This window comes from Petromyzon marinus, chromosome 23, assembly GCF_048934315.1.
Source record: "Petromyzon marinus isolate PM22_M1 ecotype Great Lakes invasive population chromosome 23, UKy_Petmar_22M1.pri1.0, whole genome shotgun sequence".
NCBI classification, from domain to species: Eukaryota; Metazoa; Chordata; class Hyperoartia; order Petromyzontiformes; family Petromyzontidae; genus Petromyzon; species Petromyzon marinus.
The window spans coordinates 2,853,522-2,867,441 of NC_133689.1; the positions used below are offsets into that span (position 1 = coordinate 2,853,522).

Genomic DNA, 13,920 nt, shown 5'->3' on the forward strand with positions numbered 1-13,920 from the left:
GAATAACATCTGTCTAACCTAAATAACACTGAGCTTAAGCTCTGCAATAAGACCTTAAACTGGACCTAAATATGTGTCTTCATATATATACGCAAATATACATACATAGAACTTTAAATGTGTAACGTACAAACAAAAAAAGCCTTCGTGACGATGTGCGTTTGACCGATGTGGTCCTAAATACGTGGACGGTTTGACTCTGTTGTGGTGCGGCCTTTCTTATCCCCTTTTTACTTTTGAGGTCACGTGGTAGCGCTCACTTGCGCAATTCATCGCAACGATGGTCATCAAGTCCTCGGTTGTGTCGCGTCGTGTGCGAGTGTGCACGCTCCCCAGGTGTCTGCTACCCGAATCAACATCGCTAACGGTTAAATAAATCTCCGTGCCCCAAGACAGGGGAGCTCTTCCCTGTGTTTATCCCAGTGTGTGCGTGCGGTGTTGTGGGGAGCGGGTGGCGGAGCAGTCAGCGTGCTGCGCTACGAACCCGGTGACCGCGTCATTATTCTTCCAAAGATTGTCACGTGGTAATCGCGATTTGATCATTCTCACCGATGGGATGAACCAATTTAAAGAGTAAATTTCTTAAAACCACGAGGCCATCGTATCGCTACACCCGAGAACCCCGCTAAATCAGCGGGTGGCAGACACGTGGATTCTAACCGAGGATTGTTTTCAGGGGCGTTGCTGGGCTCGATGCTTGCCCGCATGACACAACCTCAGCCCCACGAGCCACAACTCCGGGCCCACGTCTCTTTATATTTTATTTTGTTCGCTTGGAAGGTTGGCCTCGTGGTTGCTGGGTGACAGCTTCGCGTTACCACCACGCCGCAACCTTCCCCGCGATGAACATCACACCCAGGTGGGGCCACGGGGTGGGGCTGCTGTGGGTGGTGGTGGTGTGGATGGTGGTGGTGTGGGTGGTGCCTCAAATGAGAGGACGCGCAGAATTGAAGGACGCGTGTGTTTTTTTTTGGTCAAACCGCAAAGCTGGGATTGCAAGATTGGGATGGAATGGCTGGGATTTAAAGAGATTGAGATTGCAACAGTGGCGTTGTAAGACTGCAAGCGTTTGGCAATTGCAAAAGCCTCGTTTCAAAACTGGGATTTCAAGAGACTGATTGCGGGACGGGGATTTCAAGAGACTGATTGCGAGACGGAGATTGCAAGACTTGGATTGGAAGAGGCTTACGAACATATCGCTGGCACCGGGGAACTATTGCCAGGCCGATTGATTCCATACACCACCTGCCCCTGGATCGTCTGACAATTGGTCCGACGATTCGGGGGAAGGAGCGTTCGCTATTTCGGCTGCTGAGCGCGTGGACAGCGCCGGATCGTCGAGATTCTATGGGCAGTGGTTTGAGACTGCGTGTGGAGGGCCGGGTTCGGATTGGAACCTACTCCAGCAACCAGCAAGGGTCCTGGAGGAGCTAGCGGGTGAGAGGTCCCATCGTGACCACCACCATCATCCTCGTCGGCTGCTCATAAAATCTGCGTAGTCTTCATCTTTGCTGCCTCCATCATCATCTTCATCGCCTTCGTTGCTGTGATTGTCTTACCTTTGATTTCCCTTTATTGTTTAGCATAAATATAGTTTCGTTTAATTGTGTTATTGTTCTTCATACTTTATTGTTGTAATTGATTTATTCGGCTGTTAGAAATACTTTAAATTTTGTTTCGTTCATCGTCATTGCCATCTCTTGTTCTTGGTTTTCCTCTATATTTTAAAATATCTTCGCTGTTTTTCATTGTCATATATTATTTTTATCAGCATCATATTTTATTTTCGTCACCATCATCATCATCACCACACTCGTCATCACCCTCTTCGCATAATCATCGCGATCCAGAAAACTAACCACTGATTGGCACGGTTGGCTACGTACGGTGTGAAAGAAGTTCAACTTACATCGCACGTGCACTCAAAGCAGTCACCATTATTTACAACTCCAAAATCCAAACACAAACCACCACCACCACCTCCAGCACCACCAGTACCACCTCCAGCAGTAGCACCAGCAGCAACAGCATCACCACCACCTCCAGCACCACTCAGCATCACCAGCAGCACCTCCACCAGCACCACTCAGCATTACCAGCAGCACCTCCACCAGCACCACCTCCAGCACCACCAGTACCACCTCCACCAGTAGCAGCAGCAGCAGCAGCATCACCTCCAGCACCACTCAGCATCACCAGCAGCACCTCCACCAGCACCACCTCCAGCACCACCAGTACCACCTCCACCAGTAGCAGCAGCATCACCTCCAGCACCACTCAGGATCACCAGCAGCACCTCCACCAGCACCACCTCCAGCACCACCAGTACCACCTCCACCAGTAGCAGCAGCAGCATCACCTCCAGCACCACTCAGCATCACCAGCAGCACCTCCACCAGCACCACCTCCAGCACCACCAGTACCACCTCCACCAGGAGCAGCAACAGCATCACCACCACCTCCAGCACCACTCAGCATCACCAGCAGCACCTCCAGCAGCACCACCTCCAGCACCACCAGTACCACCTCCACCAGTAGCAGCAGCAGCAGCAGCATCACCTCCAGCACCACTCAGCATCACCAGCAGCACCTCCAGCAGCACCACCTCCAGCACCACCAGTACCACCTCCACCAGTAGCAGCACCACCTCCAGCACCACTCAGCATCACCAGCAGCACCTCCACCAGCAGCACCTCCAGCAGCATCACCCCCCCCCCTACGCCAACCGAGCACGATGGCCAAGAAGCGCCTCATGTCGGAGAACGAGTTCGCCACCGAGTACTCGCTCGAGTACTCGGCCGAGCGCGCCGCGTCGCACCGCGGCGTCTTCGCGTGCTGCTCGCGCCTCGTGCCCTTCGTGCGCCTCACCTTCGAGCCGGCGGCCGTCGAGTCGCTGTACCAGGGCTACTTCCGACGCCAGCGCGCCGCCACCCTCACCGTGCTCGTCGCCTTCGTCGCCCTCTTCGGCGCCTACGTGCTGGCCACGTGCGCCGCGCTCTACTCGCGCGAGAAGCTCCCCTCGCTCGTGGTGGCCGCGCTCGGCGTGAGCGCGGGCGCCCCGCTGCTGGCCCTGACGCGCCGAGGCCTCGTGGCCGAGCGGGCGGCGCCCTACGCGGCGTGGCTCCACTCCGAGGTGCTCCTCTACGCATACCTCGCCTCGTACGCGTCCGGCGGCAAGGGCGCGCAGCCTGCCGACGCGCTCGCGTGGCGCGTCTTCTTCACCTTCGCCCTCTTCATCTCGATGCCCCTCGCGCTGCCCGCGCTCTCGCTGCTCGCGCTGCTGCCCAACGCCCTCTACATCCTCGTCGTGGCGCTCGCCGCCTCGCTCCACGAGCCGCGCGCCGACACGGAGCCCGTCACCCTCGTGCTCCAGGTGGCCCCGGGCGCGCGCGCGACCCCTCTCGGTGTCCCTCTGCACGTTCGTCCCTCGGTCCGTCTGTCTGGCTGTCCGTCTGGCTGTCTGTCTATCGGTACGTCTGTCTGGCTGTCCGTCTGCCTGGCTGTCCGTCTGTCTATCGGTACGTCTGTCTGCCTGTGCGTCTGTCTGGCTGACTGGCTGTCAAGCTGTCTGGGTGTCCGTCTATTGGTCTGTCAGTTTGTTTGTTTCTCTGTCCGGCTGTCTGTCTGTCTGTCGATACGTATGTCTGGCTGTCCGTCTGTCTGGGTGTCCGTCTGTTGGTCCGTCTGTCTATCAGTTTGTTAGTCTGTCTGTCTGTCTGGCTGTCCGTCTGTCTGTCTGTCTGTTGATCCGTCTGTCTGTCCGTAACGGGGACCGTGAGGGTGGCGGTGGGGTAGGTGGGGAGGGGGTTATGATAAGTCTCGTCATGTCGATCCAAATTCAAATGAAGCGTCGCTGTCAACTGCTCTACCCATTCCGCGACTTTTCCCGACAGGAAACTGCGTGGCCGAATCGATCAAAGGAAAATCATTGCCCGCAACCCTTAACCGCGAGGACTGCGTGGGTCTAAATCGACCCCCCACCCTCCTCTCTGACCCTCGCTTGCCTGGACCCCTTTGTGTCCGAGCCCCCAAGTTGCCCATCGCAGAACTCGCGCGCCCGGCACTGCCGCTTCGAACGCGCGCCCTTGCGCGCACGCAACCGTCACTCGTGCCAATTAAATACATCCCAGGCAGTAGCGTGGGGGGCAGTGGGGGGCGAGGGGGGCAAGGGGGTGTCTTGCCCCCCCGCCACCCACCCTCCCTGGTGGCCAAAGCTACGAGTTGGGACCCCCCCCCCCCTTTGACCACCACCTTGAGATTTGTTGTCGACTATTAGTGACTGATAGTGTTAGTGACTGATAGTGTTAGTGACTGATGGTGTCAGTGACTGATGGTGTTAGTGACTGATAGTGTTAGTGACTGATGGTGTTAGTGACTGATGGTGTTAGTGACTGATAGTGTTAGTGACTAATGGTGTTAGTGACCGATAGTGTTAGTGACTGATGGTGTTAGTGACTGATGGTGTTAGTGACTGATGGTGTTGGTGACTGATGGTGTTAGTGACTGATAGTGTCAGTGACTGATGGTGTTAGTGACTGATGGTGTTAGTGACTGATGGTGTTAGTGACTGATAGTGTCAGTGACTGATGGTGTTAGTGACTGATGGTGTTAGTGACTGATGGTGTTAGTGACTGATGGTGTTAGTGACTGATAGTGTTAGTGACTGATGGTGTTAGTGACTGATGGTGTTAGTGACTGATGGTGTTAGTGACTGATGGTGTTAGTGACTGATAGTGTTAGTGACTGATGGTGTTAGTGACTGATGGTGTTAGTGACTGATGGTGTCAGTGACTGATGGTGTTAGTGACTGATGGTGTTAGTGACTGATGGTGTTAGTGACTGATGGTGTTAGTGACTGATGGTGTTAGTGACTGATAGTGTTAGTGACTGATGGTGTTAGTGACTGATGGTGTTAGTGACTGATAGTGTTAGTGACTGATGGTGTTAGTGACTGATAGTGTTAGGGACTGATAGTGTTGGCGACTGATAGTGTTGGCGACTGATAGTGTTAGTGACTGATGGTGTTAGTGACTGATAGTGTTAGTGACTGATGGTGTTAGTGACTGATAGTGTTAGTGACTGATGGTGTTAGTGACTGATAGTGTTAGTGACTGATGGTGTTAGTGACTGATGGTGTTAGTGACTGATAGTGATAGTGACTGATAGTGTTAGTGACTGATAGTGTTAGTGACTGATGGTGTTAGTGACTGATGGTGTTAGTGACTGATGGTGTTAGTGACTGATAGTGATAGTGACTGATGGTGTTAGTGACTGATAGTGTTAGTGACTGATGGTGTTAGTGACTGATGGTGTTAGTGACTGACAGTGTTGGTGACTGATAGTGTTAGTGACTGATGGTGTTAGTGACTAATGGTGTTAGTGACTGATGGTGTTAGTGACTGATGGTGTTAGTGACTGATGGTGTTAGTGACTGATGGTGTTAGTGACTGATGGTGTTAGTGACTGATAGTGTTGGCGACTGATAGTGTTGGCGACTGATAGTGTTAGTGACTGATGGTGTTAGTGACTGATAGTGTTGGTGACTGATAGTGTTGGTGACTGATGGTGTTAGTGACTGATGGTGTTAGTGACTGATAGTGTTGGCGACTGATAGTGTTGGCGACTGATAGTGTTAGTGACTGATGGTGTTAGTGACTGATAGTGTTGGTGACTGATTGTGTTAGTGACTGATAGTGTTAGTGACTGATGGTGTTAGTGACTGATAGTGTTAGTGACTGATAGTGTTAGTGACTGATGGTGTTAGTGACTGATAGTGTTAGTGATTGATAGTGTTGGTGACTGATAGTGTTAGTGACTGATTGTGTTAGTGACTGATAGTGTTAGTGACTGATGGTGTTAGTGACTAATAGTGTTAGTGACTGATAGTGTTAGTGACTGATAGTGTTCGTGACTGATAGTGTTGGTGACTAATGGTGTTAGTGACTGATAGTGTTAGTGACTGATAGTGTTAGTGACTGATTGTGTTGGTGACTGATAGTGATAGTGACTGATAGTGTTGGTGACTGACGGTGTTAGTGACTGATAGTGTTAGTGACTGATAGTGTTAGTGACTGATTGTGTTGGTGACTAATGGTGTTAGTGACTGATAGTGTTAGTGACTGATGGTGTTAGTGACTGATGGTGTTAGTGACTGATTGTGTTAGTGACTGATGGTGTTAGTGACTGATAGTGTTAGTGACCGATGGTGTTGGGAGGCAGTTACAGGAAACCTTCGTCCTCAAACTCAACTCATCATCATCGTCCCTTGGGGGTGGGTCGGTAAAGTTGAGTAACAGACAGTTGAGGCTGGGTGCTGCCTCGTGATTTGTTGCTAAAGCAACTCGCGTGATTGTGGTGACTGGACAGAGTGCGTGTGAGCTATTGAGGCGCCCCACTAAACACGAATTTTCACTCTAAACAAAACACTGTATCCACATTGTATTTGCCAAATCACGACCACCTCCCCTGACCTCAACTCTCCAACCCCAACCCTCAAAGAGAACCAAACACTTCACCTTTCCCCCTCCAACTCTGTTATCGAAACCCGACTCCCGTGACCGTGACCCGCACTCTAACCGTGCCCCCCCCCCCACCGCGCAGCTGGTGGCGGACGCCCTGGTGCTGCTGTGCGGGGCTCTGGCCGGGCTGCTCGCCTACCTCATGGCGGACCGCAAGCAGCGGCGAGCCTTCGTGGAGGCGAGGCAGTCACTCGAGGTGAAACTCAGCCTCGACGAGCAGAGGCTGCAGCAGGTGAGGGCTCCCGCACCATCCCTGCACCACTCCGCAACACCCTGCACGCACCTGCATCCTCCTGCATCACCCTGCAACCACCTGCACACCCCCCCCCCCCCTGCTCCCCTTGCATCCTCCTGGTCCCCCTCTTCCTGCATGCACCCACCTGCAAGCGCTTCAACTCTCCTGCACCGTCATGCACAGCCTGCACCCGATCCTGTACATCCTGGTTGTGATGCCCTAGGGCCTAGGGCGCAGGGAGCGAGTGTGTTGGGGTAGGTGTGATTCTCAGGTCGGGTCGATGATGCAAACGCTGCACAGGCAGTAAATGCTGCCTCTACGAATGTGATGGTGTCTGTATTATTATTTTTGGAAATATCACTCACTCACTGGCTCCCTCTCCCTCTCTCTCTCGCTCACCAATGCACTCACCTACTCGTTCGCCTATTAACTCGCCAACTCTTCCCCTTATTCAACTCGCTCATTCACTCACCTACTCGTCCACCAGTTCACTAACGCCCTGGGCGATTTACTTACCCACTCAACCTCCCCCCTAACCAACCACTCACCCCCATTCCTCCCTCCCTCCCCTCCGCCTCCTTCAAGTTGTCAAGCAGATTGTTTATCTCTATGACACCTGCCTTCACTTCTCTCTCTCTCTGTCAACATCTTCCCAGAAGCTCCTTCGTCAAGCAATCTCCACCGTAGGACGTGCCCGATCGATCCACGTCTTCTGTCTTGTCTGGCTCATCATAAACACGCGGCACCACCATCCCACACACAGCGCTCATCCTACACACAGCGCTCATCACACACACAGCGCTCATCCTACACACAGAGCTCATCCTACACACAGCGCTCATCACACACACAGCGCTCATCACACACACAGCGCTCATCACACACACAGCGCTCATCACACACACAGTGCTCATCACACACACAGCGCTCATCCTACACACAGCGCTCATCACACACACACAGCGCTCATCACACACACAGCGCTCATCACACACACAGCGCTCATCACACACAGCGCTCGCCACAAATGAGCCACAATACCACCTCGCTGATCTCGTCAAGGAACATAAAACCATCAGTCACGCAAACTCCGATCATCCTCGCAGCAGCAGCGGCTCTTGGCTCTCCGTCGAACAAAGACGGCGCTCACCGCATCATCGCGCGGCGCTTTCAGACGCGCTTCTGCGGCCTTCTGGAACGTTCTTCCTTCCGATATTAGGAAGCCACTGGAGCTTGTACACTTTTAAATCATCATTTAGATTGACAAACTCATTTCTTTAGAACTGCTTTTTGTCTTCCCCCCCTCACCCCGCACCTCCGATCAGCGCGGTCGGCTCCGTACCGTGCGAAAAAAAAGTTGAACGTGTACACAGCGCCATCGCCTAGCATCCTTCCGTCCTCCTCCATCAACCTTTCACCACCCAGGATGTGCCTAATCCGCATTCTTCTTCCTCCTTCGGATCATTGTCACGAGACGCGTCTCCTCCTGAACCAATGTTCAAACTGGGTGGACGATGTTTTCAGACAGAGCCCGGCCAGGCGTCCTTTTTGTCGTGATTGCGCGCCCGCCTGGCGTTTAACAACGCGGAGCAGGCAGCCTTCAGCAAGAGACCATGGCCCAGATCCAATTTATCTTTGGGGCACGATTGGCAGCTAAACAAGCTCCAAAAAAAATTATAATAACAATAACATTGCGCGGTATAAACAATCTGGGTCTTCGGTTGCGTGCCCGTTTGTGTGTTTCCGTTCGCGTATTTGTACACGCGTGCCGCTGAATATCCTCACAACATTTAGGCTCCCTTATTTCCCTGGCTTGCCAGGTTGTTATTGAATCCTATGACTGTACACTGGAGGTGGGCGTCCTCTGTGCTGTTGCAGGGGCTGTATGGGGTGAGGGGAGGAGGGGTGGATGTCACCGGAGCCAGGGTAGGGAATTGAACTCCCAGAGCCTCCCTCGGTGGTGTCAACGAGGGATGAGAGCGATCCTAGGCACCCCGCACGCTACAGACGCAACCACAAGCAGATCTTATCGGGGATTCTTTTTTTATTACAACGGCCCGGGTCGCCAAGTAGCCCAGTAACAAACAGCACTTTTGATGTTGTGAGGTCAAGGCTCTGTTCCTTGGGGCGAATTGATGAATTAGTGAGTGAATGATCATTGAACGAATAAGCCGAGTGATCAATTGAATGCGCGAATGAATGACGGCTGCGGGCTCAGGCTCAACGTCTGCTCTCTCTCCTGAATGAATGAAAAATTATTGCACTAAGCGAACAAGCGAATTCGTAAATGAACCAGCGAGAGAATGAATGAATTTAAAATGATTGCACTAAGCGAACAAGCGAATTCGTAAATGAACCAGCGAGCGAATGAATGAACGAAAAATGATTGCCCTAAGCGAATTCGTAAATGAATCAGCGAGCGAATGAATGAAAAATGATTGCACTCAGCGAACAAGCAAATTCGTAAATGAATCAGCGAGCGAATGAATGACGGCTGTGACGCCAGGAACGGCTCCTGCTGTCCATACTGCCGCATCACATCGCGGACGAGATGCTGACGGACATCAGGAAGGACAAGAGTCAGAACGACACGCAGCAGTTCAGCAGTCTCTACATGTACCGCCACGAGAACGTGAGGTGCGTGGGGCTAGGGGGGGCTGGGGGGGGGCTGGGGGGGGCCCTGTGGGGGGGGGGAGCTTCGGATGGGGGGGGTGACGAGAGAGATGATGGGCGAATGGTCGTCATGTGTGTATGCTGAATTTCTTTCGCGCCGTACGGAGCCAACTGCGGTGGTGATGATGATGATGGGTAACTTCCGCAGTGGTGATGATGGCAACGATTGTTTGTAGTGGTTTTTGTTGTATTGTTGTTATTATTATTGTTGATGCTTCTTTGCGTGTTTACCCAGGAAGGCATCACCGAGTCACGTGACTCTTTTTTCAGGAGGGTTCTGTCAAGTTGCGTTAGTCGGGATGCGATGGTTGCCGTGCGTTATTAGGTTGAGTAACGGTGCATAGTAAGGTGATGAAGCTGATTTAGTAAGATTATGATCATGATGCTGATAAGGCAATGGTGATTGTTGCATCTTAAGACAATGATGGTATTATGTTCGTTGGTGTTGATGATGATGGTGGTGGTGGTACCGGGGTAGTATTCTGTTCGCTGGTGTTGATGATGATGGTTATGATGTTTATGATGGTGGTGGTGTGACCAGGGAAGTATTATGTTCGTTGGTGTTGATGATGATGGTGGTGGTGGTACCGGGGTAGTATTCTGTTCGCTGGTGTTGATGATGATGTTGATGATGATGTTTATGATGGTGGTGATGGTGTGGTAGTATTCTGTTCGCGGACATCGTGGGCTTCACACAGCTCGCCTCCGCGTGCAGTGCGAACGAACTCGTGCGCCTGCTCAACGAACTCTTCGCGAGGTTCGATCAGCTGTCCGACGTGAGCTCACACACTCACTTACTCTCACACACTGCACACTTACATACAACACACTTTGAGAGCAGACTATCGGGGCAAGTGCTGTTATTAGTAAGCTTTATATTTGCATTATTTTAACATGGGATCGAGCATGGGATCGAGCATGAGATCTAGCATGGGGTTTAGCATGGGATCGAGCATGGGATTACGCATGGGATCGAGCATGGGATTGAGCATGGGATCGAGCATGGGATTAAGCATGGGATCGAGCATGGGATTGAGCATGGGATCGAGCATGGATTGGAAATCGCTATTCTATAGATTATTGTTCCATAACTTCTTATTTGGGCAAGCACATGATTCGGAATAACCATTTGTGGGCAGGTCACATGTACTTTATCTTGTCTTAATTTAGGCCTCCATATTTGACAGACCCATGCTATCGCTTTGCAGCGTTGTGTTTCACATGGTCTACAGTAGTTTCACATTAGGGGAGCGAGGGGGGGGGGGGGTATTCTCACAGCCGAGTATAGTCTGTGTAGAGGGAGCGATGTTGCTATATGGTTGTACCCAATTATATTAAATTGTAAATGTTTTAACTTAGGATAGGTTTGGGTGGTGACGCTGGAACACACGTGACTTCCTGCTCCTTTTGAAAGACGTCACGGGGTCTTGAGCGTCCACTCTGAGTGAATGAGCGAATCAGGCGGCACGTACGGCTGGTGAAGAGTCACACGGCAGTGTTGACGAGGGCTGCCGCTGGCCATCGAACCGCGAACCTCTGCGAATAGGCGATGAATAGTCGACCGCCTGGCCAGTCTCACCACCCCGCACCGCACCAGTATAGTTTGGTGAACTCTTTTAGGTTTTAACTGACACTGATCAGCAATTTGACAAATGCAAAACGAATAAAATAAATAAATTTAGCGAATATGAATCGGCGCAAGAACAATTGCGTCACGGGAGTAATCTAAAATATTGCATAAAACACTTTGTCGATGTTCATGAATCAATTCCCTGTCGCATAAGTTGACTTGGGCGGATTGTTTTTAAGACCGCTCAAAGTACAATTACAAAATAAATTTAGAGAAACTTCACAGATATAGGGGGTGACCATTGCACTAATATGTAAAGGGACCTGGGATAGACGTCATGATATATGTATGGAGTGTGATTCTTCTTCTTTGGTTCTTTCGGTAAAGTCACGTAGAATGAGAATAAAATAATACATTTCTTGCGTGTGGCAATGTGCCCAGGAGCTCAATGCCAATATTAAGCTCTTGCTAGCCACGAGAGGGCTTCAGGAGAGCGAGAGAGAGTGTTGCTGTTTCTCCTCTGTTGAAGGAGCGCACACCACAGTGGGTTGCGATGTGGCCCATAGTTTGGGTTGCATGGCCACAGTCCCGCAATTGCGGCTCGTGTAAATTTTAACTTGAAACTTTTGACTCGAAACGGCGTGGTTTATTTTATTTTATTTGTATTACTGAAAGAACGAGTAATACGTCTACATTATAGACTGCCAGTACGCTCATTCAGGTTAAGAACCAGGCTGCAGTCTACATTATAGATTGCCAGTACGCCACTCAGTTTAATAACCAGACTACAGTCTACATTATAGATTGCCAGTACACTCACCAAACTTAATAACCAGGCTACAGTCTACATTATAGACTGTCAGTACACTCACTCAGGTTATGAACCAGGCTACAGTCTACATTATAGACTGCCAGTACACTCACCAAACTTAATAACCAGGCTACAGTCTACATTATAGACTGTCAGTACACTCACTCAGGTTAAGAACCAGGCTACAGTCTACATTATAGACTGCCAGTACACTCACCAAACTTAATAACCAGGCTACAGTCTACATTATAGACTGCCAGTACACTCGCTCAGTTTAATAACCAGGCTACAGTCTACATTATAGACTGCCAGTACACTCACCAAACTTAATAACCAGGCTACAGTCTACATTATAGACTGTCAGTACACTCACTCAGGTTAAGAACCAGGCTACAGTCTACATTATAGACTGCCAGTACACTCACCAAACTTAATAACCAGGCTACAGTCTACATTATAGACTGCCAGTACACTCGCTCAGTTTAATAACCAGGCTACAGTCTACATTATAGACTGCCAGTACACTCACCAAACTACAGTCTACATTAGTGTTTTTTTAATTAACTTTATTTTTATTCTTATTTTATATCTACGTGGCTTCACCAAAAGAACCAAATAATAAAAATAATATGCTGCTCGCGTCTTTAATTTTCCATTCATGAAGGAGATGCTGCCCATCGGCCCTGTTCATGTTCTGATGCTGTTGATGGTTCAAGGAGGAGGAATGTCAAAGCCAGAGGATGTGTGATGATGTTTGGGTCTCGAATTATGATTGGTGATGATGATGATGGTGACGACGACGATGATGCTGATGGTGATGAGGAATCTGTGGGCAGAATCACAAGCAGCTGCGCATCAAGATCCTGGGCGACTGCTACTACTGCGTGTGTGGAGTGCCCGAATTCATCCCGGACCACGCGGTGTGCTGCATCAAGATGGGCCTCGACATGGTGGAGGCGATCTCGTGAGACACACAGACAGACAGACAAGGAGAGGGAGGGGATGGGTCAGAGAGACAGACACAGAGAGAGAGAGAGACAGGCAGAGATAAAGCAAGAGAGGTCACAAGAGATGCGGAGGGACCGAGACGGGGAACGCAGAGGGACAGAGAGATGCAGACAAGAGGGGAGAGACAGATGGAAAGGCAGAGAGACACGGGCAGACAGGAAGGCAGAGGGACAGAGAGACGCAGACAAGAGGGGAGAGACAGATGGAAAGACAGAGAGACACGGGCAGGCAGGAAGGCAGAGGGACAGAGAGAGGCAGACAAGAGGGGAGAGACAGATGGAAAGGCAGAGAGACACGGGCAGACAGGAAGGCAGAGGGATAGAGAGACGCAGACAAGAGGGGAGAGACAGATGGAAAGGCAGAGAGACACGGGCAGACAGGAAGGCAGAGGGATAGAGAGACGCAGACAAGAGGGGAGAGACAGATGGAAAGGCAGAGAGACACGGGCAGACAGGAAGGCAGAGGGACAGAGAGACGCAGACAAGAGGGGAGAGACAGATGGAAAGGCAGAGAGACACGGGCAGACAGGAAGGCAGAGGGACAGAGAGACGCAGACAAGAGGGGAGAGACAGATGGAAAGACAGAGAGACACGGGCAGGCAGGAAGGCAGAGGGACAGAGAGAGGCAGACAAGAGGGGAGAGACAGATGGAAAGGCAGAGAGACACGGGCAGACAGGAAGGCAGAGGGATAGAGAGACGCAGACAAGAGGGGAGAGACAGATGGAAAGGCAGAGAGACACGGGCAGACAGGAAGGCAGAGGGATAGAGAGACGCAGACAAGAGGGGAGAGACAGATGGAAAGGCAGAGAGACACGGGCAGACAAGAAGGCAGACGGACAGAGAGACGCAGACAAGAGGGGAGAGACAGATGGAAAGACAGACAGACACGGGCAGACAGGAAGGCAGAGGGACAGAGAGAGGCAGACAAGAGGGGAGAGACAGATGGAAAGGCAAAGAGACACGGGCAGACAGGAAGGCAGAGGGACAGAGAGAGGCAGACAAGAGGGGAACAAGGCAGACAAGCAAGAGAGGCAGATATGAAGGGGAGAAAGCAGACTTAGAAAGCACAGAGGCACAGACGCAGGATGACAGGAAGGCGATTCGA

At 51.2% G+C, this 13,920-nt stretch overlaps 1 protein-coding gene across 1 annotated transcript in view; it reads left to right on the top strand.

Moving 5' to 3' along the window:
* Positions 1-2,698: 2,698 nt before the first annotated feature.
* Positions 2,699-13,920, top strand: part of LOC116945299 (adenylate cyclase type 3-like) — a 47,849-nt gene continuing 36,627 nt past the window's right edge. Inside the window, exons 1-5 of the mRNA XM_076068942.1 lie at positions 2,699-3,373; positions 6,601-6,750; positions 9,260-9,390; positions 10,091-10,202; positions 12,644-12,771. Of these exons, the coding sequence (XP_075925057.1) occupies positions 2,735-3,373; positions 6,601-6,750; positions 9,260-9,390; positions 10,091-10,202; positions 12,644-12,771 (1,160 nt within the window). The 5' untranslated portion in view covers positions 2,699-2,734. The remainder of the gene's footprint in view (positions 3,374-6,600; positions 6,751-9,259; positions 9,391-10,090; positions 10,203-12,643; positions 12,772-13,920) is intronic.